At 41.1% G+C, this 22,611-nt stretch overlaps 2 protein-coding genes and 1 long non-coding RNA gene across 3 annotated transcripts in view; 2 read left to right on the top strand and 1 right to left on the bottom strand.

The window, feature by feature from the left end:
* LOC146689115 (uncharacterized) overlaps positions 1-22,611 on the bottom strand; it is a 370,205-nt gene that overhangs the window by 300,200 nt on the left and 47,394 nt on the right. The window lies entirely within an intron of this gene.
* Positions 1,148-8,952, top strand: naprt (nicotinate phosphoribosyltransferase). Its single transcript, XM_085437709.1, has 13 exons — positions 1,148-1,565; positions 2,692-2,819; positions 2,907-2,989; positions 3,274-3,404; positions 3,846-3,961; positions 4,827-5,023; positions 6,085-6,225; positions 6,363-6,447; positions 6,562-6,642; positions 6,734-6,836; positions 7,027-7,184; positions 7,483-7,590; positions 7,725-8,952. The coding sequence occupies exons 1-13, from the start codon at positions 1,313-1,315 to the stop codon at positions 7,809-7,811; spliced, it is 1,671 nt and encodes a 556-aa protein (XP_085293835.1). The 5' UTR covers positions 1,148-1,312; the 3' UTR covers positions 7,812-8,952.
* Positions 11,991-22,611, top strand: part of LOC146689116 (1-phosphatidylinositol 4,5-bisphosphate phosphodiesterase gamma-1-like) — a 41,476-nt gene continuing 30,855 nt past the window's right edge. The window contains exon 1 of the mRNA XM_085437707.1: positions 11,991-13,284. Coding sequence (XP_085293833.1) covers positions 13,014-13,284 — 271 coding nt within the window. The 5' untranslated portion in view covers positions 11,991-13,013. The remainder of the gene's footprint in view (positions 13,285-22,611) is intronic.

Genomic DNA, 22,611 nt, shown 5'->3' with positions numbered 1-22,611 from the left:
CTGCAGAGAACAAACTAAGACCAGTCATTACTAGATTGTTGATAACCAGAGATGGGCAGTAACGCGTTACAAGTAACACGTTAGTGTAATCCGATTACTTTTTTCAAGTAATGAGTAAAGACAGGGATTACTATTGCAAAGAAGGTAATTCGTTTACTGTTACTTTCCCGTGAGCACGCTGCGTTACTGCATTACTAAAACCATGATTTTTTGTGTGTGTGAGTGTCTCACGACAGTGACCTAAGCGAGTGCGGCATTCGTGGCAACAGCTGCGTGCAGATCAACAATGGATAATATAATGGATACTATAATATATCTCGAGAGAGAGAGTATGACCGTGCAGCATTTAAAGTGTGGAAGTACTGACCTTACTTTGAGTTTGATTCCGTAAGTGACAAAAACATTAGCGTCTGCTGTTCGAAGAAAACTTTTACAGCATCTGTTTGAAAGTGTGAGTTTAAACACAAAAGCCTATTTTTTATATGCTGGAATGTGCAGAAAATAGGTTTAAATGTTAAACAAATTTCTTCCAGTCAGAGAATGTTGCATATAATTAAAGTTTTGCTTGATGCATAAAGTTTAAAAATTAAAACTAATAAAACAAGTTTTAAAAAGAGACTTTTTCATTTGATTACATTTTATATGATGGATTATGCAGAAAAATGGTGTAAATGTTTTTAAAGATTAACTAAGTAACTAATTACTTTCAAAAATAAGTAATCAGTAGGGTAACAGGATTACTTTTGGGGGGTAATAATCAGTAATTAGTTACTGATTACTTTTTTCAAGTAACTTGACCAACCCTGTTCATAACTATGCAACTGACAAATAAAGAATCTTGAATAAGGTTAAAACCAGAGGATGCTTGCTGACATTTTGGAATAAATTTAGTCAGAAATTAGAAATAATCAAATAAGATATTCCAACATTTTCATGGCTCATTATAAATAAAGACTAATTTTGTAGTTGCAATATATGCATAGATGGTGGGTTTTTACATTGCGAGCTGAAGGATCTCGCTCCTTCACAGCAGGTGGCCACATGGACGCGATATTTTGAAAGTGAATCCAGTTTTCATCATCCAAAATTGCGTTAGGTTAAGCGCATGACTCGTGACACGGGCTGACACTAATGGGAATCACTAGACCATAAATGTACGCCAACAAAGAGACTAACTGAAAAGTCTTTAATGCAACAACGTGAGCCGTGGCTGTATCTCCCAGCTGCCCCGCTCCGTCTCTGCCTCAGGGGGTAAAGGAGTCGGTGGGAGAACTGCAAGTCCCAGAGGTCTCGGCATCAGCCCTGGGAGAACATGGCAGCGCCGTCCAGCAGCAGCACGTGCAGCGGGGTTATGGAGCGGTGTATCCGGGAGCGGGTTCCCCCGCTGCTCACCGACTTGTACCAGTTCACCATGGCGTATGCGTACTGGCGGGCCGGTCGCCACGACGAGCACGCCGTGTTCGATCTCTTCTTCAGGGACAATCCGTTCGGCGGAGGCTTCTCGCTGTTCGCCGGGGTGCACGACTGCCTGCTGTTCCTGCGCAGCTTTCGCTTCGCAGACGAAGGTGAGGAGATCAACTAACTACATGTTACTGTCACTGACTACAAACTGGACATAAACGCTAGATTAAATAATAAAAGTCTCGTTATTAATCCGCTGACAGTCACGTTTCTCTCCCGTGGAGCTCTGGTAGGCATACAGAACTGGTTGCGCAATACTACTTATTATTTCTTAAGAACTGGAAAAGAGAAAGTAGTGACTTGTGAAAACTTACAGAAGCCCAAGAAGCAACTGTGCTTCTTTAAGTTCGTAAAGTCCAGTTTCCCCAAAGCCGTTAAGAATACCACCATTAATCGTATGATCGTGTTACTATTTGTTCCACCAGCAGCAGCTTTGCTACTCCAGGACCGATTTAACCGCAAAAGGCACACAGGGGCTCTGCAACCTTGGCTTTATGTAGGAATATAAGCAAATCATCTGTAGCCCACTGCACATCTACTCAGACTGACTGCGAGGTGTTAGTGCTCTGTCTGTCTGTATGAGAGTGACAGCAGTCAGTCCGAGTGGGACCACTGTTGATTTTGGATACACAGATATGCCAGTCCAGCATCAGTATCGGATAACATGACTGCATTAGATGTTGCTACCTATCCCAGTAACTAATGTTAATGTGCTTCCCTCGCTTTGATTTAGGACTGTTTCAGTGTTTGAAAGTGATGAGGTTTGCACAGTAGTACACAGCAGAGGAGCACTGTTTCACACTGCCTTCAAAGTGGTGGACCTATGATGTTCCTTCTATACATGTGTTGGAACGTGTACTTGAGTAAAAACAGGAAATCTATTTTCTCTACCACAAAAGTATGGTCTAAAGTAGCATAACATCATCAGTTAAGTAAAACCACCAATTTCTTTGCAATACTTGAATTAATGCACTTTTTAAAACTTTAGCAGCTGCACAGGTGAAAAGTAATCAGCGCTAAGACAGGATCACTGTGCCACACTTGTGCAACAAACATGTTTAGTCTAACCTTCGTTATAGTCGCACCACTGATTTACAGGAAACGATGTGATTTATTTTATTTATTTTTCTGTTCCTGTGAGTGTAGGTGCGTGAGACAGGAGGACAAACAGAGAAGTGAGTCAGGAGAGTGTTACAGGGTTGTGTTAACATTTTGTGTTCATGGATCCAGATGTGGAGTTCCTGCGCTCTGTCATGCCTCCAGACACTGACCCTGCCTTCTTCCAGTTTCTGCGATGCCTCGACTGTTCGGGTGTAACGCTCCATTCCGTCCCCGAAGGCACTGTGGTCTTTGCCAGGGTGAGCTATGAGTCTTTAAGGTTAAACTGAGGTTCAAAGGTCACAGTCTGAGGGACTAACTAGTGCTGCATGTCATCATATCTTCAGGTGCCTCTCATGGAAGTGGCTGGTCCACTGGCTGTGGTACAACTACTGGAGACAAGTCTATTGTGTCTTGTCAACTATGCCAGGTAATACATAGTCATATTTCTGTCTTTCCTGGAAAAGTAACGTCCTGGTTATTTTCCCATGTTGTGCCATCTTTAAAGCTACTGCGTTCACCCCGAGGACCTTAGGAAATATATTTCTGAAGAATTCTATTTCATATTTGGGAAAATGTAAATAAGCTTATTTGCGATATTTTGTTTGTTGCTTTCATGGAATATAAATGTCATATACTGTAGCTTCATTGAAGCAAAGCTAAATTTATATAATGGACTGTTGCTTCAGTGTCCTCTCTCTTCTCTGTTGTCAGTCTGGTCTGCACTAATGCTGCCCGTTTCCGTCTGGCGGCAGGCCCTAAGAGGAAGCTGCTGGAAATGGGCCTCAGGAGGGCTCAGGGTCCAGATGGAGGACTCACCGCCTCCCGATACACACACATCGGAGGTGATTGCTGTGTGATTACTTTGTTTTGATCCTCCCAGATCTCGACAGATAACTTGGCACATTTGTGGAGTTGTCACTTAAAGGCTGCTTTCCTATATATATATATATATATTTTTTAAATGCCAATATCAAAAATCAGAAATGTGATTTTTTTGATATTGGCATTCCATCCAACGAAACTCATGAAGAGGACGCCTGTCTTAATGAGAGGATAAAAGCATCCATCTGTAACCTCTGAAGGAATGTAGCGATCTGGACTTCATTTCCATGCTGTCTTACACAGCGTGTCTGCAGTATTTACTGAAATTCCCAAAGAACATTACTATATGACATCAAATGAACAAAAACCAGCATGTTTTATGTTGAAATAATGCATGAAATAATGTGGAAATGATTTTCTTCTGTTCTGCATACACACAGAGACTTTATTCCATCTTTCAGGGTTTGATCTTACCAGTAATGTTCAGGCTGGTTTCCTGTTTGGAATCCCAGTTGCAGGGACCATGGCACACTCGTACGTAACTTCTTTTACCTCCCTGGAGGAAGTGTGGCCGCAAGTGAGTATGTGCACTCTGTCTTTACGTCATCTGAATGGAACCATACCATTCAGATAATTGAGCTACACATCTTATGTGTTTATACTGGCAAACCAGAACATGACTTCCATTTTACACTCGGCAGGGTTTGTAAAGATCAGCTGTGACATGTTCCACGACTCATTAATGCAAATATCCTATGAGCCAATCACATGGCAGCAATGCAATTATGGCAGCAATGCAATTAAGCGAATTAAAACATTACTATACTAGCAAGGTCTACCAAAAAAGCTGGTCTGGGAGTTTATGTAAGGTAAAGGTGATGTAATATTAGAGAGAATGTAAGAATCAGACCACTCGGCGACAGTGAGGAGGACACCCCCCCCCCCCCTCTTACCACACTCCCTGCCGGTGCCTGATGCCCTCGTGTGTTGGTGGTTCCCGGTGTCTGGGACTGGGCGCTCAGGTATGTACTGGCTCACTCCCAGTGGCTGCTTGACAAGGCCTGGCGCCCGGGACTTGGTCGGGCCCCTTCTAGGGGGTGGGGCACCCCCTGACAGTGGGCCCCTGGGCCCGGGATTCGGTCCGTCCAAAAAACACAAACTACCAGAGAGAGTTGACAAATGAAAATGAACGACGTGCACCAGTGGCATATAAACACCACAGTCCCCAGCCACCTGAGTTATCACCACCAAAACTACGGGATGGTTCAAAAGATTCAGCTCCCATTTGAACCCTAATTTCAAAAGTAGAGAGGGTATCAGTCTCCTGAGGGCTGGTTTCACAGGAGAGGCACACGTTAGGCTCTCCTTATGTTGTAATTTGGTAACTGAAATGCTCTATTGCATTTAACAAACTCTTAAACGTCTTGTTTGTCTCTTTACAGACACTTTCGGCGGTGAACGGGGAGCATAATCCAGTCGATATCATTTCTTTAACAAAAGGCTGGCTGAGTCGTGTGTGTGATCTTCTGGGAGCAGAGCCAGGGAAGATCCATGAGGGAGAGCTGGCTGCTTTCTTGTCTTATGCCATCGCGTATCCTCAGAACTTCCTCCCAGTGATTGACAGCTACAGTGTTGGCTGGTAACTCCTGCCTTACATTAAGTTAAAGTTAAAGTTTACACTGCATATATGAGATAAAGCTGACAAATTGGCAGTTTGGCTAATGAAAGCCAGAAAACTAAGAAGCTCTAAAAACTAAAGGAACACTTTTTAATCAGAATAAAGCATCTAGTCACTGAAACTTCTGGGATTAGAGTTAAAATAATGAGACAAGCCCCAAAACAAAGGTGGAGGCCACTGACATTTTTCCCTCATCTTTTCTGACTGATTTATTCATTGGTTTTGCATTTGGCTACAGTCAGAGTCACTACTTTTAGCATGAGGTGATACCTGGACCCTACGAATTGATGTTGTAGAGGTAATCCAACTCCACATCAGTCTATCACAAGGTAGGCTGGGTCTTCCAGCAAAGTTTGAAGTGCATGGAAGAGATTCCAGGAGACAGGCGGTTGCTCTAGGAGAGCTGGACTGTGCAGGAAAAGGTCTTTAACCCACCAGCAGGACCTGTATCTGCTCTTTTGCGCAATAAGGAACAGGATGAGTGATGCCATAGTCCTATGAAATGACCTTCAACAGGCCACTGGTGTGAATGTCTCTGAGCTAACAATCACAAACAGACTTCACAAGAGTGCCTGATGACCTTGGAGCACAATTAGCATTTTCCATACAATATTAGAACTGACAGGTCCACCACTGGTGCCCTGTGATTTTCAGTTTAAGAGCAGGTTCACCCTGAGCACATGTGACTGATGTGTCTGGAGAAGCTGTGGGGAATGTTATGTAAAATCATTAAACATGACTGGATTGGTGGTGGGTCATTGATGGTCAGGGGAGGCATATCCATGGAAGGACACAGACTTGTACAGGCTAGGCAGTGGCACCCTGACTTACATTAGGTATCAGTTTCATGTGATGAGAGTATGCAGTCAGCTCCTGGAGGACGAAGGAATTGATATCACTGACTGGCCCTTCTCTTTTAAGCCTTGTCTTTTCTCCATTCCCTAGCTTTGTTTCCATTAAACAAAGCTAAACACAAAGCAGTTCAATGATCTCATCTATTCTGTGTGTAAATATAATTTCAGCAGCGGCATCTTGAACTTCTGTGCTGTGGCACTGGTACTGTGTGAGCTGGGCTACAGGCCGGTGGGGGTTCGTCTTGACAGCGGGGACCTTTGCAAGCAGTCCCTTGATGTGCACCGTGTCTTCAGACTCTGCAGCGAGCAGTGAGTAAGGTGTCCTCCCGTCTGTCTTTAAACTTACAGTGAGATATGTTCTGACTCCTCCAGAGATCTGTGGCTCGCGTCTAATTTTGTGTCACTGCTTTTTGATTCCTCTCTTTTTGTTCATTTCATCTCTGCAGATTCTCCATTCCTGCTTTTGATTCCCTGATCATCGTTGGGACTAATAACATCTCAGAAGAGAGCTTGGCTGAAGTCAACAGTAAGGTAAATTGAGTGGCCATACAGGGTAATTCATTAGGAGTCAGTCAAATTTTGTGACTTGTAAAAGTGACTCCCTGCAAGACCTTTCCATGTCAGCTTGATGTGTCATTGTCTTAGGAGAACGCGATCAGTGTAGTTGGTGTTGGAACACATCTGGTGACTTGCACAAAACAACCTTCCCTTGGCTGTGTATATAAGGTGATTTAATGAGAATTCACACTTACTAGCCTCTCTCCTCTCCTGCCATGTTTAACACCTGTATGGTTTTGTTTGTTCCTCTGTTCATTAGCTGGTGGAGGTGAGAGGAAGACCCAGGATGAAGGTCAGTGAGGACCCAGAAAAGAGCACTGTTCCTGGGAGGAAAGCTGTCTACCGGCTAATAGATCCTGAAGGTGAGAATTGAGTACTACCTGCTGCAGCTGAGCTTCTTTCTCTGTGTGGCACAACAACAGGAACGCCACAAATTACTTGTTATAAATGATCAGAGACAGGTCCGTGAATGGCAGTATGATCGTCCCTTTAGGCAGAAATGAATATGTTCCTGTAAATCTATAATTGGTTTCTGTCCTTTCTCCTCTGCAGGTCATCCATTTCTAGACGTGGTATGTCTGGCGGTGGAGTCTCCTCCAGAGGCGGGACTCCCACTGAGCTGTTACCCCCTGGGATGCAACCACACCGCCCTCTCAGTCACTCCAGCTCGGGTCACCTGTCTGCGTCAGGAAGTGTTTAGTAAAGGACAGGTGAGGATGGGCCGCTCTCTCAAACATTAGCAGACAGCTTATGAAGAATTGTGGGATAATCACACTGAATACATACTTTTTTTTAAGCTTTGTATCTTAAAGATTTTCCATTTAGATTTTTAATCAGTGACTAATAAGTTTACAAAGAACACCAAACGTATGTAATATAACAGCAAAGAAAAGTACTTTCTTTAAAAACTATTAAAAAAAAATCACACTTCATGTACTAAACAGTACCAAACAAGCCACTATAGTGTGTGGGAGCTTTGCCTTTATGAGTGTCTCCAACATTTTCTAGGTCACACAGCCTTTGTGCAGCACTGCAGAAACTAGAGCAAAGGTCCAGCGCTCCCTCCAGACTCTGCACCCTCGGCACAAGAGACTGCAGAAGCCGGATTCCTACACAGTAAGTCTCTCAGTACAAGCTGTACTGAATGCAAGAGTACAGACCAACTTAGTCCTTCACTAAGATGCAGAAATTAACTCTCACAGATTGTGAAAGATTTCTTTACCTATGCCTGTGGCTTTCTCTTCCACTAGGTGGCCCTCTCCCAGAAACTCCACAACATGGTCAAAGAGATCCAAAAAGGAAGCAGCAACAACACCAACTTTCTTTTAGCCAACTAAAGCGAATCAAGTGTTTCCTAAATTGCCTCACAGAAGTTCTTATATTTATAGAGCATCGTCTGAATGAACCCTTACAGTGGGGACACTCCAAATACTGGAATAACAGCTGTTGTGTCGCCGGTGTTATTCAGATGTAACGAATGTTTTTAAAGAAGGATTAAAATAAAGGTGTTTAGTGCAATGATCATCAGGGTTAGACACTCTTTCAGACATATCCTTATAGTTATGTTTTCTACATTTGGAAACTTTCGACAATAAACATCCAACAAATCTAAAAACAGGAGCCGCACTGTGAAATGAAGACATAACAGTGCAGAAATAATCATGTTCTCTGAACCAGACTTTGCTGCCTTGTTGCAGATTAATATCATTAAGTTCATGTTAAGGTGCTGAAGAAAGACGTGGTTGGAAACTAGAAAAAAAAATAGAAAGCTGCCCGTGCATTAATTATTTTTTCATATTAATAATATTCTAAACTTGGGACTAAGACTCAGGTTAGTGGAATTTTTTTAAATAAATATGTAACCTCAGACCCTTTGATCATGCTTTTGAAAAAGTGGAAGCAATTACAGGTTGATATTTTAGCTCCTGTCAAAGATTATGATTTTGTTTGACAGTATAGAAGCTAAGGAAGTTTGACCCTAAAGTATTTGTGCTTTCTTATCCATAACACTTCATCCATAATCACAGTAATCAACATTTTTATGTAGGTGAGACTACACAGGATGAAGGCACTGAGGAATATCGAAATTTCAGGTTACTTTAGGTTCATCACACTGTCGTCTTTTCACTTAAATTAAGAGGAAATCACCAGATTATAGATTACGTTTCCTTTGTCTACATGATATTAATGTAAAATGATTCATATGTAATATGTAAAACACACACTTTTCATATTTAATTGTAAAATTCCAGAAATCCTGCCATGCAAAAAAAAGGTAAATTATCTTCATATAATCACCTTGAGTGTGGGGGTCTTTAAAATTCTTACTGATAACTTGTATTTAATAATAAAATCTCATCTTCAATAACAAAGGCTGCTTTTTGTGAGCAAGAAATCACCACTTCAGTTGTATTTCCATCTCTGAACTTTCCTGCTGTATTACTGCAAATTATAGCACTTTTTTAACCAACAAGTGTATTGATTGTCATTGAGTGCTTGATTTATGGAACAGTTTTACCTAATGTGTTTCTTTCTGGGCTCTTAATATGAAAATAAAATGACACAACAATGAGGTTTTTATCAAATATTCACATTTGTTTTGAAAAGGTATGCTCAAGTTAAACATAGAAATGTAACAAAAAAGTTGTAAACATATTCTTTATGTTAGTAATAAACAAGCCCAGTTTCGTAGTGATATGTGTTAGTAATAAAAACCTATTCACAACTAAAGTCTCTCAAATCCAATGGAAGGACTCGGTAAAAGATAAATGGCTGCTTGTGTTAAATCCACACAGAAAAAGAAAGTTCTAAAGCTGTGTATAAGTCCTTGGACTCACGTGTAGCTTATTTCTTTCAGCTGTTCTGACAGTATCTGTGTTTCTGTCCAGTGATGGTAAAGAAACTGAAAATCAAAGACTGCAGCTGTTTCCAAGTGTTCTTCTCATTTACCTACAAACCAAACGCATGCCACTAAAACAGTATTAAATGTGCCATGATAACAACTTTAAGTTCATTTCAACATGTTTTTCTGCTTTTTGCAGTTTATGGTTTCTTTGCAGGATTCATTTTAAGTTTGAAAAGAAGCAGCAGAGTGAAGATGGAGACAGAGTGTAATGGTACTGCTCTTAGTTTAGATGTAAAATTTAACCTTTAGGCGATTAACTGAATGCTCACCATTCCTCTTTACTCTGCTTCAATCTGAAAACTGTTGGCAACAATTCTCTACATCCCACCCCCCAAGCCTCTTTTCCTTGCTGCTGCAGGACATGTGAGAAGAGTTCCCTTGAATTCTGATTGGCTGCCTGCTGACCAGTGGTAGTGGAACTGGAGATACACCCAGTGGACATATGGAGCTGATTAAAAACAGAGAGGCAGTGATATCATCCTTGACTGTCTCAGCGGTGGATCAGTCCACACTCTTTTACAGCCTCAGGGAGTCCTGCTAATGCACATTACTGAACTTTAGTCTATTTCACTACATAAATAATGGTCAGTAGTGGGCGAGTTATTCCTTTAGTTATGGGGATCACAAGGCACAAATCCTCTATCCAAAATTCCACGACACTACTTTTAAGCCATCCCTAATCTCTTTATATTTTGCTGGAAAAATGGGAAATAGGTGATTTATTGGAATGTCCAAATATATGGAAATGTAGTATATAAGGCAAAAACAGTTTGTGCTGTTCTATAGTTTGAAAGTCTGTAAGGCATGACCACCTTTACTCTATAAGTAGTTTTCAGGAATAGTTCTCCAGGATTCTTGCAAGACATTCAAGCTCTTCTTTTGGATGTTGGCTGCCTTTTGTTCTGTTCTCTGCCAAGATGATCCCACACTGCTTCAATAATGTTGAGGTCTGGTCTCTGCTGAGGCCAGTCCATGATTGATAGTGTCATGGATAAAACACTGTTTTGGGATCATTGTCATGATAAAAAAAAAAACTTTCTATTTTTGTGTTCTTAATGCCATCAATTTTGACAAGTTCCCCAACACCACTGGCTGAAGTGCAATTCAAATCCACCTTGTTTGTGCAAAGATACAACTCAATGCCTGTCAAACAGTCTTTTCTTTAGCAATTTGTCAATTTGGTTTTTTGTATTTGTGTAAAGAAATGGGAACCAATTATGTGCTTTTTGCCTCTGGCTGCTAGTAACAAAGTGTCTAAAGGTATAATTTTAAGTTGTTTCTTTGCTAAGTTTTCTGTTTCCTGCAGACAACACACTGATACACTGCTTTTAATGCTTGGCTGATAGGTCAGTGGTAAGTGACTTAAAAAACAAAAGTGGCGATGTGCATAGACGCGACTGAAAACGAGTGAAAATCTCCACACACAAAAAAGCTCGGGACCACTTTAAAAGTTAGAAGAATGCATTTTTTATTATAAGAAAAATAAATGACTAGTGGCTCAAGACTTCTGCAAAGTACTGTACATAATAAAAGTTACTAAAGTTTTGCATTGTGCAGTAAGATGAGAATCAATTTATTATCCTGTTAGGTCCACATATATTTGGACTTCTTCTTCTCTATTTTCCCTATCCTTCTGTTCATTCTCTCCCAACCTCTCTGTCCTTTTTCTTTCTCTTCGTCATCCCCCAGTTATGTCTGTTCTGATTGTAATGACTTAAAATAAAATAACAATATTAAAATTTAAAAAGTAATAAAAAAAAATCCTGACAAAATTCTAATTAACTATGACAATCAAGTGGACCAGAATAGCAAAAGGTCCACTTGGCACAATCAATCTGGGCATTTTCCTTGGACTTCAGAAGACAATTCCGATTGCTACAGTGACGCGGGAAAAAAAGTGATCAATACAATCCTAAAATTAGTTCTAATAGGTACATTAAGAAACCACAGAGCAGCATTTTGAACAGAGTTCAGGATGACTTTTTAGGGATACCCCAGAGGAGGGAGTGGAAGCGGTTAAGAAATACTGTATATACTAGCTGGAAATGACAAACTGGTTTTAGACTCAGATTCTGACTCTAACCAGTATTCTTTTTATTTCAAGGACATAAATTACTATATTTGGAAAGAGGGGGGGCATATTAAATAGCACACGCAATTTGCAAAGTGCATCCATAAAATAAGCGCAAGATGCAGACATATTGGCTAATTAGTGCTAGGTAATGGACTGATAAGCCACTACAATTTCACCCCCCAGAATTAAAGCACAAACTTGCTGAATGGTCTGTTGTACACTACAAACATGTTGGTCAGATAATCCATCAAAATGCTCCCAAACATGCTCCCCTTATTAACAGTATTAGTTTAAAACGATTATATGTATAATGTCCTGGAAATCTAAATTTCAGCTACGACATAAAAACAAAACAAAATAAACAAAAAGAACAACCTCTAGCGAGCTCACCAGTCTTTTGATTTACTGTTACTGGGTGACACATCAGTGACCTTTGTAATTTGAACCGCACTTAACCTCCTGACATGCCCAGATACCCGCTGAGTCCACTGCGCATTCGCTGCAGAAAACGCTTTCACCTGCAGATCTTGTAGAGGCCGGCAGGGGGCGCTCTGTTCTCTGGCTTCTCTCCCTCTCTGGCTGTCCCTGCGACTCTCCCTCTACTCCCCTCATCTTCCCTCAGATACTGTACAGCAGGCAAAAAAAAAAAGTCGGATCAAGCTTTTCCGGTCTGCTGGCACTAATTTCCTCTCAAGACCTCTGGCGTTGAAGCTGAGGATACGCACAGATCCAGAGACAGAGAGCGACATCCTGGGGAAGGAGCAGCAGGGAGGACCTGGTGAAATTAACCGCACAGTCTTGCACCCGTCTCAAGGGGTTTTCTACCACGGGTGAGTGGATCCTGTGAGCAGGGAGAGGAGGAACAGAGAGGGAGAAGGGAGCAGAATGCTTCGGCAGATGGGAGCGCTCCCGAGTCTCGTCGCGGCTGCTCCGTGCTTTCCCATCCGCGCGTCTCTTCGTCTCCGTGAAGCCGCCACATAGCGGCCGCCGCTGCCCGTCCTCCTCTCCGCCGCCACTCCGGGTATTTGCCCGGCTCGTTATTGCATAACCCAGCGTCTTTGTCACCAGCCCCGACTTGATTCTCGTCAGTCAGCGGTGAGGGGATCCACATCTTGTTTACCGGCCCAGCGAGAGCAGCGAGGCGTCCAAGCAGGATTTTAAGCCGGATCATCACGCTGTCTGGCGGTGATGAGAACTCACCCCGAGTGGATTTCACTGGTGTGCTGCCAGAAGCATCTGGAAAGGATAAGACAGGAATACACTCCCCCCTCCAGAGTACCAGAGGATAGTTCACATCTCAGACGGGTCGGTGTTTGAGCTGTGCAGCTGCTGACTGATGCCTTTTAGCTTGTGTTTTATTGGGGAATAGTTTTATTCACTCTGGCTGCCCCAACTGACACAGTTCATAACCAGATTTCCTCCTGACCCCAGTGGGCTTGAACATGTTGAATACCCCTGTCCTTGTTGCTTGCAGCTGGTGACTGAAGGATAAGCATCCTATTCGACAAATCACAACAGATTAGTAATCCAGCAAGGTTTACTTTTAGCGATGCAGTGAAGATGTGTGCAGCCAGATTCAGTGGCTGCCTCAATGGCTGTGCTGAGGAGGCCCCCAGTAGTGTTGCAGGGGCTGCTGGTTCAGTCATGGTCTCCAGGATGCTGGACTGGTCTGAGGCAGGTGCCCGCATCCTCCACAGCCTGGAAATGGGCACAGTGATGACCATCTTCTATCAGAAAAAGTCTCAGCGCCCTGAGAGGAGAACGTTCCAGATAAGGCAGGACACGAGGCAGATAGTGTGGAGCAGAAACCCAGACAAAATAGAAGGAGAGAGTAAGTATAAAATTGGGGATTGATTTCTGTGAAATGTTTAAAGTCAGTAATTCATGTTGAAAAGTCAAACAGTTCTTCTAAACTAGCAGCAGTGAAACAATTGTGCTTTTAAGGCTTTTAAGGCTAATCCAATGTTTGCGTCTGCCAAGTTTAAACCAGCCCGCAAAACACAAGCATGTTTAAACCATGGAAACATCTGTCTCACATTTATAACACGCAGAAGTGTGTTTGAGTCAACCAAAGAGTCAACCTGGTTGAGCCTTTCCATCTTGGAGCTGTTCTGAAACAAGACCACAGATTCAGACAGCAGCGCTCCATATAAAACAACCTGAAGAACCAATCCCATAAACGTATAGGTTTGCTCTACATCACAGGTGTCGAACTCCAGTCCTCGAAGGCCGCAGTCCTGAAACGTTTCCATGTGTCTGTGCTGCAACACATGGAGAAAATTAGTAGGTCATTATCAGAACTCTATGGAACTTGACTGCATGCTGAGGTGGCAATTCAGCCATTTGATTCATGGTACAGCAGCTCATGAATATGGTGCAATAAAAGTACTTTTAGAAGTTAAAACTTAAATTTATTTAAACTTACTTGCACAAGGGTTAGGGGTTGCCACCTCGGCATGCAGTCAAGTCTTTCCAATGACCTAATTTTATTCAGGTTTGTGCAGCAGGGACACATTTCAAAGTTTCGAGGACTGGAGTTTGACACATGGTCAGAGCTGCTGACCATGCATGTAACGCATTATTAGAAATCTGAGTATGATGTTATTTATGTGGACTCTTTCAGCTCATTGTGAAAGTCTCTACTGCTGTTTTGGTACCATTGTGCTTGATTCTCTCCTCTGCTCGCTGTTTTCTGTCTGGTTTAGGTTGATACCTGGCTTTTTTTTAAGGCAGTAAATGAGAATTTTTAGGAAAAAAAACCCCACTATCACTTCATCAAGACAAGGTTATTAAAGAAAATCCAATATTCTGATGTTCCAGTTCAGTCTTTATTTGAAAAATCTTCAAAATAGATATTATGCGTCATATAAAAGTGGTTAGAAACAGTCTCACATAGATGCAGTGCCAACACTAGACAGCAGATTTTCCCACGTCAGTTACATTAAAAGCTGAAATGAAAGGCAGTGATCAATACAGTTTTCTCCAGGCGTTAATCTGCTTAACATGGCTAACTAGCATAGGCAACATGAGCACTTGGCTAATTAGCCATCAATATATAATTCACATTATCAGAATTATGTCCTGACCCCTGTTTCCTTTCTTTATTTACAATCATCCCATTACAAACTGTAGTCTGTATAAAAATGTTAAAGAGTTATTATGTGTATTTATGTGTATGCTCATATGCTCCCTAACTTGCTGCACTTATGCAAGATTTCTGTATCGTGCTATTAAATAATGAGAGCTCAACAGCAGGGGCAGTGGATCATGTGTTTGATGACCTGAAGTTGAGGCAGCAGCACAGAAAGGCCTTCTGTCTTGAACCATCACACCCATGTTCACAGACTCATCAAGCCTCAAAGATAAATCTGCGGATGTGACAAAGTTTTGTATTCACACAAATGAATGTGAATGGCTGTGTTTACGCTATATTTATGAGTTAAATGAAGGAGAACAATAGATCCCATAGAACTTCTTAACATTTTTTACACACCTCACACAGTACAGCCTCTGTCTGAGTGCTCACTGCTGATCCGTACAAAGAGAATACCTTGTTCTGAAAGCAAGGCATAATTGCGTGATGTGGTACTGTGTATTTTTTTTTCTTTTTTGGGAGGTGGTGCTGCTGTAGGGCTATAAAAAGTGGGTAAATCTAGAGAAAATAGTTGATATAGAGATATATAGTTGGCAACACTGCTGTAAATAAGGGTTGCAGGCATACAGAGAATTCTCTTTATTGAAAAAAAGAGAATCTATGTCTATTATTAAAAAAGAATATATACAACAAACAAATATCCAGATACATACAGTGATTACATAGTTATGAAGAAGCTTTATAAAAATGCAAAATAACAATAATTGGGTGTATTTCTCTATAGCAGAGGTTTGATTGATTTTAAATATTTGTGCTCAGAAATCTTTTAACTATTGAGAATAACACATTCATACAGGATATGATGGCGCTGTTTTCCACAAATCACATGCACAGATTGTGTATCAGAAGATGTTGAAGTATCAGCCAACGATTAGGTGTCAGTGAAATATGCTGACAAGCAAAGAAACAGGACACCACAGTCTGCTTCCTCAGCTCTGTGTTCACGCTTTTAAGAGGTGATTACCAACTATAGACTGTATGTAAAAGATGGATATGGACACCTTGATGTTGGTCACTGGGCTGCAAAGCTTTTTAAAGCCTCAAGCTGAGGATTTTTGCAGGTGCCATTGTCAATAGAGACCTGTCCTAAACCACACTCTGCTTTAATGTCCTAAACAGTGTGAAATCCACTTCTTGAAAACACCACCTTCAAGCGGTTACATCTTTTAAATCCATCCATCCATTTTTTTAAATACAGCATACCAGCTGTGACCCATTAAGATGCAGTTTAATGTTAATTTTTATCTGTTATGGCAGCAGGATAAAGGATAAAAGTACAGTCAAGTGCCCAGTGAGGCCTTATACTGAGACAGTGCAAATGTACAAAAATTACACATTTTGTTGCTTTTCTGTCTCAGTTTCTTTGTCCATAAGTGCACTATGGATAAAGAAAGTGAGGTTTTACAAACCAAATGACACAAATATTTATGCACACCGTGTGTGTTTGTGTGTACAGCACTTTCTTTCTCCACAGTGCGCTTGTGGGCAAAGAAACTTTGACAGCCTAAAATAAAACCAACTTCAAAGTAAATGTAGGAAAAGCTGACTTTGAAGGCTTAGCCAACTGTTTAATCAAGTTTCTTCTGATTTAAAACTAAATTTGTCCAGTTTTACACTCTAATTCAGATTCCTTATAAAGGTTTTGTATTTAACAATTTTAAGAGTGTTTTAGAGCTTTAAAGTTTGATTTCTCATGGAACTCATGGCTCAGTAGCTTTCCTTTTTCGGGGGTTTTGAGCTATGAGATTCCCTCTGTAGTCACTGGATGAAAACCAGACCTGATGTGGTTGAAAGCTCAGGAAAAAGGCATTGTTTTGCTGGTGATGCAAAAAGCTCTGAGATCTGGATGCTGCTTAAGCTTGAAGCAAAATCAATATATAGTTAACTGATCCTTTGAAAAAACAGGTTTCTGGGGTTTTCGTTCTAAGCGTTGCTGTAAAATGACATTTTGCTGTGGCAGGCTGTTCCCCACAGTGTCGGAGTGTCTCCCGTCCCGACACTGTGACAGGGCCCTCAGACGACAGACAGATCATGACCCTGTGACCTCTGTTTCCTCCAAGTCAGCCTGCCTGTCACTCTCAGCACACATGCTGCTGCGGCGTGGATCTTTGGCCAGCTTTAGCTTTTCTGCCGGCTGCCCAACATCCTGACTGACTGACTGGCAGGTTGTGGGCTTAGACGACTGAGACAGCCTATTGGAGTGGAGTCAAGTGGCAGTGGTAAACTTAAAGCAGGCGGCTGTTGTTGGGCTGTTGATTCGTCCTGTCTGGGGTGTGGACGCTATTGTCTGCGTCCTGGATTTTGTTGCCCGGGAGTGGATTTGTTACAGATTCTGTTAGTACTGAGAAAACTTATGGTATTCACAACTGGCATGCTAGAGTTTCCTTCTGTCTGCCATGTGTTATTTTAACTCCAGCAACTCTTCAGAGGCGACGCATCACCCTGACAACCAAGAAAACTGAGGTTTAAATAGGTGTCAGGTGTTGTATTTTGATCCAAGCCATGATTTTTTAAAAACCAAACCAAGTAGGTCATATATACAAATATATATATATACAGTATTCTGTAAGTCTTGAGACAACTGAATTTCTGTGAAAAATTGGAAATTGGTGCAGCGATTTATTGAAAGCTATCCAAACATAAATGGATATATAATCTATAAGGCAACAAGAGAGTGGTTCAGAACAGCCTCCTTGTAATTTCGATAAGTATTCTTCATGAGTAGCACTCCAAGCTTCTTAAGCTCTTCTTTGGATGGTGGCTGCCCTTTGTGCTGTTATTTGTCAAGATGATCCCACACCACTTCAATAAAGTTCAGGTCTGGATTCTGGGGAGGCCAGTCCACGACCGATAATATTTCATTGTGTTTTTGTATCTAAGTATGCTTTTACTGGATGTGTTTGGGGTCATTGTCATGCTGAAAAATGAGGCTGCTGCCAATCAGACATTTTCCTTGAAAAGCAGCCCTAAACCAGGACATACATTTGAAATTAGGATTCACTACAGGATCTGTTGCCACTGATTTTTATTAAAGTCATTGTGTAATTTGGCTTAATAATAAGATATTTTGTGTTATTTGCTTTGTGAGGGTTTCGATCATTGTCTGTTGTGTGAGCAGCAGAATGAAATTTTTATTTTATGAACACATTCACAATGAAAAGCTAAAACATACAGCACAGAAGCTGGGAGAACACAGAAAAGCTAGCCTATAGTTTTTAGATGACCTTCCTTTTTTTTTAAATTGTTGAGCTGTGATATTCAAACTGTAGCAAAGTTCATGTGTGCCATCTCAGCCCTCTGTTTCAACAACAAACAGTTCAGTATCAGTAAGCATTTCTTAAGCTAGCAGTCATTTAAGGGGTTGGGCAAGTCAGCAGTTGTTACCCATACAGAAAAGAAATAGTAAAAACTTATATGTGATTACTCATGAAAGTGGCCACTTTCATGAGTAAATCATATAAGGCTTACATGATTTACTCATGAAAGTGGCCACTTTCGCATTACTTTCATACATTGTTTTAGTAAGTATCCAAAACATACAAGTTTCATTATATCATTTTTCAAGGGATCTTATATCTGTTTTCACACTTATATGCTTTTCATACAAGTTTCACACAAGACAGATACAAACTTTATAAGATTTATATATATCTTTTCCATATGGGTAGAACCACAGACTGTAAGTAAAAGATGGTTTCTGGACTTCTCTGCATCTCATTTTTCACAATCACATGTTGTTACTTGCTCTGCAGATGATGTCCAGTAGGTGAATAATGAAGAATTTATTAATACTGTTTAGTTATCTGTAGTTGCCCCTCCTCTCTTCTGAACTCTCCTCTGCCAATCTTTCTCTGAACGCTCAGAGGCTGATTTAACCTTAATTGTAAACCTAGCAAAAAACAGCACCTTGGCTAATGAAGGGAAAAACATTCAAGTGTGAGCATGTACAAAATCACAGAGAACACCTACTCTGTCCAAGTCTACACATTCCCACAATGGTAAAAACAAAAACACCCCGTTTACACAAAAACACAAAAATCCTCCCACTGGAAAAACTCATCAGTAGATTCTAGGAATTCAGCAGGTCTCTCTTTGACTTTAGCTCCCACAGCTCTTACTCTCAGCCACCCATGTTTATCCCTCCTCTTCTCGCCTCTCCATTTTCTTCCCCCAGCTGTCCTTTCTCATTTTCCTGCCCCCACGCATTCACCTAAACACCCTTCTCATTTCCAGATTTTCTCTGACCTCCCACATTATTTTCTCACTCTGCTTTCTTTCACTTTCTTTTTGTAGTTACAAGCTCATTTATCTCACGCTTAGACCATCATGACCTTCCCCTTCTCTCCTGCTTTTCTTTCCTTTGTTTTTGTTGTTTTTTTTCCCTACTGTTTGCTCAGCTATGTACACACCTGCATGCTTGGATTCAGTGTTTTTTGTCTGAGATGAGCACTTTGGCAAACAGTGGAGGTATTAAGTCTTGAGGCAAAGGAAGTATGGGGTTATCAAGGAGTGTCTCACTTCCTGCCTCAGATTGAAGGGCCGAAAACAAAAGGCCCAGCGTCATCTACAGGAAGCAGAGACATGGTCCACAAATGAGGAGTTGGATGTTTGAGATACTCAGAGTATTTTGAATCAACAAAGAACAATTTTGTTCTTGATTAGGGTTAGCCAGAGTCAGTTTATCTGAAATGTGCATATGTAAGATCACTATGCTGAAAAATATGAGATTGCTCTCAGCGGTGTCGATTGTCCTCCCATCTTTAAATTTTTTCTTTAGCTCCATTAAGCTGGGACCATACAGAGTATAGAAAAGTAGCTTCAGAATCTGAAAAATGAAGTCTGCATCCTTTATAATGGCCAGCAGGGGGCAACTCCTGTGGTCACTAAAAGAAGGTTGTAAGTATGTGGAAAAACTTCTCCTTTGTTATTTGATCTGTGACCTCAGTAAATGTTTTCCTTCTAATTTATTGTCTCCATTAGAGTGAAAAACAAGGATAGAGCCAGGCATTATTCAGTGCTTAACAGTTAATCGAATATAAATTTTAGGTATGATTTTGTCTTTTAGTATTTATGAAAAAAAAAGTAGTGCTATCAGCGTTAATCTTCATGGGGCTGTACGGCGCTAACGCGGTAACAAGCTAACCGCTCTAATGTGTTGACGCCGTGCAGTCCCACGCACGGGACGACCCATGCTAACTCGCTAACGGAGATTTGCCGTGTTAATGTGGTTATGGCGTTAACGTCATTTTAACGAGATTAATGCTGACAGCACAAAAAATTGGATAAATTGCATTTTTGTATTCATTTTTACTATCATTTTCTCTTGTCTAGCATGAACATTTTCCTTTACAGCAATGCACTTTCTCCCCTCCTTCAGAGCCAACTCAAAATTTAGTTCAACTACATTATTTGGTTGACAAGATTGTCTAAAAGAAGTAAAAGGTGTAAAGGTTTTTGACAAGTGAACCTGCCTATTAGCAGCGGTAGGTGCCTTTGTGTACAGATCACCAGAGGTGTTTCACCTCACCAGTCCTGGAGCACAGTGTTGGTTGGCTTCAGGCTCTCCATCGCTCCCTGCATGGCTACCACGCATGTCTCTTCCTGAAGATGCAACATAATTACCAGTAGAGCCCTATGTCTGTGAAGGTTCTCAGTCATCCAGGTCTAAGGGCTTGGAAAGAAAAGCGTCTGAAGAGCCCTACCTATTTATACATGGGCCTAAATTATTGTCTGTTATAAGCTGTTTGGCAGTCTTTCAGTATCTACATTTATAACTAAATGAAAACTAAAAAGTAAAGAAGAGAGAAGAGAAATATCCTTTAGTCGTGTTGCATAGTTTGTCCATTAGAGGCCACAGTATCAGTCCACCTCTGATGACCAGTTTACATGTATTTGAAGTGCCTGAAGAAAGCTGCTGTAACTTTTAGAAGTTGTCTTCATCCACAGCCTTTCCCACTCCTTTCTACTCTTCTTATTAACAGTAAACATCTGTGAATTACAGTAGAAAATGGAAATCAGAGCCAGAAGTGGGGCAACGTGGCATTTTTGATGCTTTTTATATAACTACAGCAAGTGCAAGAGGTTCACATCGTCGACCCAGAGTGCATTGCTCATGCACGGTAATGACAGCTTCCATAAGTCATAATATGTATTAAAGTGGGATTTTTTGATTATTTTTTAAATATTTAAATTCCAAATTTGTAATCTCCATTAAATTTAACTTCATTTTGCCTTGTCTAGCTGGGCTATACATCTGTGTTTGGATGTCAGCTGAGTTCTTCGATAATGAAAGCTTAGAAGTTTTGCGCAGCAATAATACTATTAAACCATGTTACAGTTATGTCATATCAAGCTTTTCAATGACGAGTCCTTCTAACTGTTCATTATTTAGTCCTTGTCTAACCTGAACACCTCCCTCCCTTCAATTCAAATTCTTTGAGCTGCCATAAACTATTTGTTCCAACGGGCAGGAAATTCTGTTACTAGCTGTACCAGAAGAAATTTGTTTCACTGGAAGTCCACTGCAGCTATCAGTGGTGTGTGGTTTTAGGTCAGCTATGCACAAAATGGCTTTTAGGAGAGTTTCTACAGCCAGTGTCCGTCTAGCACTGAGTATTGACAGCAAACCAGAGAAGTTCATAAGCTGCTCTCATGATAAAACAACTGATTATATCTCTTTTTGTGATGGAGGTTTACCTTGTATTTTCTTTCTGTGAGGCTTCTGACATTACCTCACACTCTTACATGCTAAATGTGCAATTGGCCCTTTGGATACGTCTCCCTACTTATTCTTTAAACTTTACTTTAGATTGCAGAGTCTGTGTGTCTTTATCACAGCTATGTTTACAGCTTAGACCCGGATTAAAGACCGTAATATGTGTGGTATTTATCAGTCTCTGCATACTGCGGAGTGGGAAAGGCTGGGTGTGTGCTGCCATAGTTATGGTGAGCGAAGTGTGACGTTTGGTGAGCCGAGCGCCTGTTTGCCTTATTGTCCGGAGTCCAAACGAAATGGCAGGAAATAATAACGAGAGCGAGCAGAGGAAAACAAATAGGAGGTTTTTGAGGTATTTCTAAAATTAGTTTGGGAAGAAAGTGACTCAGCTTAGACTGTGAAGCACTTTGTATAGCTTCATGACTGATGCATATAGTGAGGCATTTTTGTTTTTTACATGTCTAGCTTGAGGGATATAAAAAAGGCCATGGCCTAAAAAGGAGTTTTATGATGCATCAGACAAACAAAAATAAAATTAGACTTAAAAAAGTGAAAGTTTTTGGTGTTGGGCTCTGACTAGGTCTTTTCTTTTTCAGCCAGTCTGTTGCAGGCTTGCTGCTGTGTTTGGGATCACTGTCCTGTTGCATGACATCTATCTGTCTTCTCTCTCCCCAGCAGATGGCCGCCCCTCCCTGAGCTTAGTTCTGCTGGAGGTTTCTTCCTGTTAAAAGGGAGTTTTTCCTTCCCACTGTCGCCAAAGTGCTTGCTCATAGGGGGTCATATGATTGTTGGGGTTCTCTCTGTATGTATTATTTTAGGGTCTACCTTACGATATAAAGTACCTCTAGGTGGCTGTTGTTTTGATTTGGCGCTGTATAAATAAGATTGTATTGAATTGAACCCAGTTTCAGACAACTTTCAGCTGTCAGACATTTGACTCTTTGGTATACAAAGGGGTTTATAGTTGATTCAAGGTGTCAAGGTAAGGTGTCCAGGTCCTGTGGCTGCAAAACAAGTCCACTCCCCCCAACCCCCCACTGTGCTTGATAGTTGGTATGAGGTGTTTGCGCTGGTATGCTTTGTGCATTATGTGCATTATGGCCAAACATTTCCACTTTTGTCTCTTTTCTTGTAGGAAGTCTTGTTGTTTGTTCAGATGTACCTTTGAAACCTTAAGCTCTGCTCTATGTGCTTTTAGAGGTTTTTCTTGGTCCTCATTCGTGTGAAGACTTTCTTTTACACATGACTGTATATGATCATGAAGACCGCTATTAAGAGTTACCAAGCAA

This window comes from Copadichromis virginalis, linkage group LG17 (genome assembly GCF_057382275.1).
Source record: "Copadichromis virginalis isolate Kocher_CV1m ecotype Utaka linkage group LG17, C_Virginalis_male_GT1.1, whole genome shotgun sequence".
Classification (NCBI taxonomy): domain Eukaryota; kingdom Metazoa; phylum Chordata; class Actinopteri; order Cichliformes; family Cichlidae; genus Copadichromis; species Copadichromis virginalis.
This window is presented reverse-complemented; position numbering and strand designations above follow the sequence as displayed.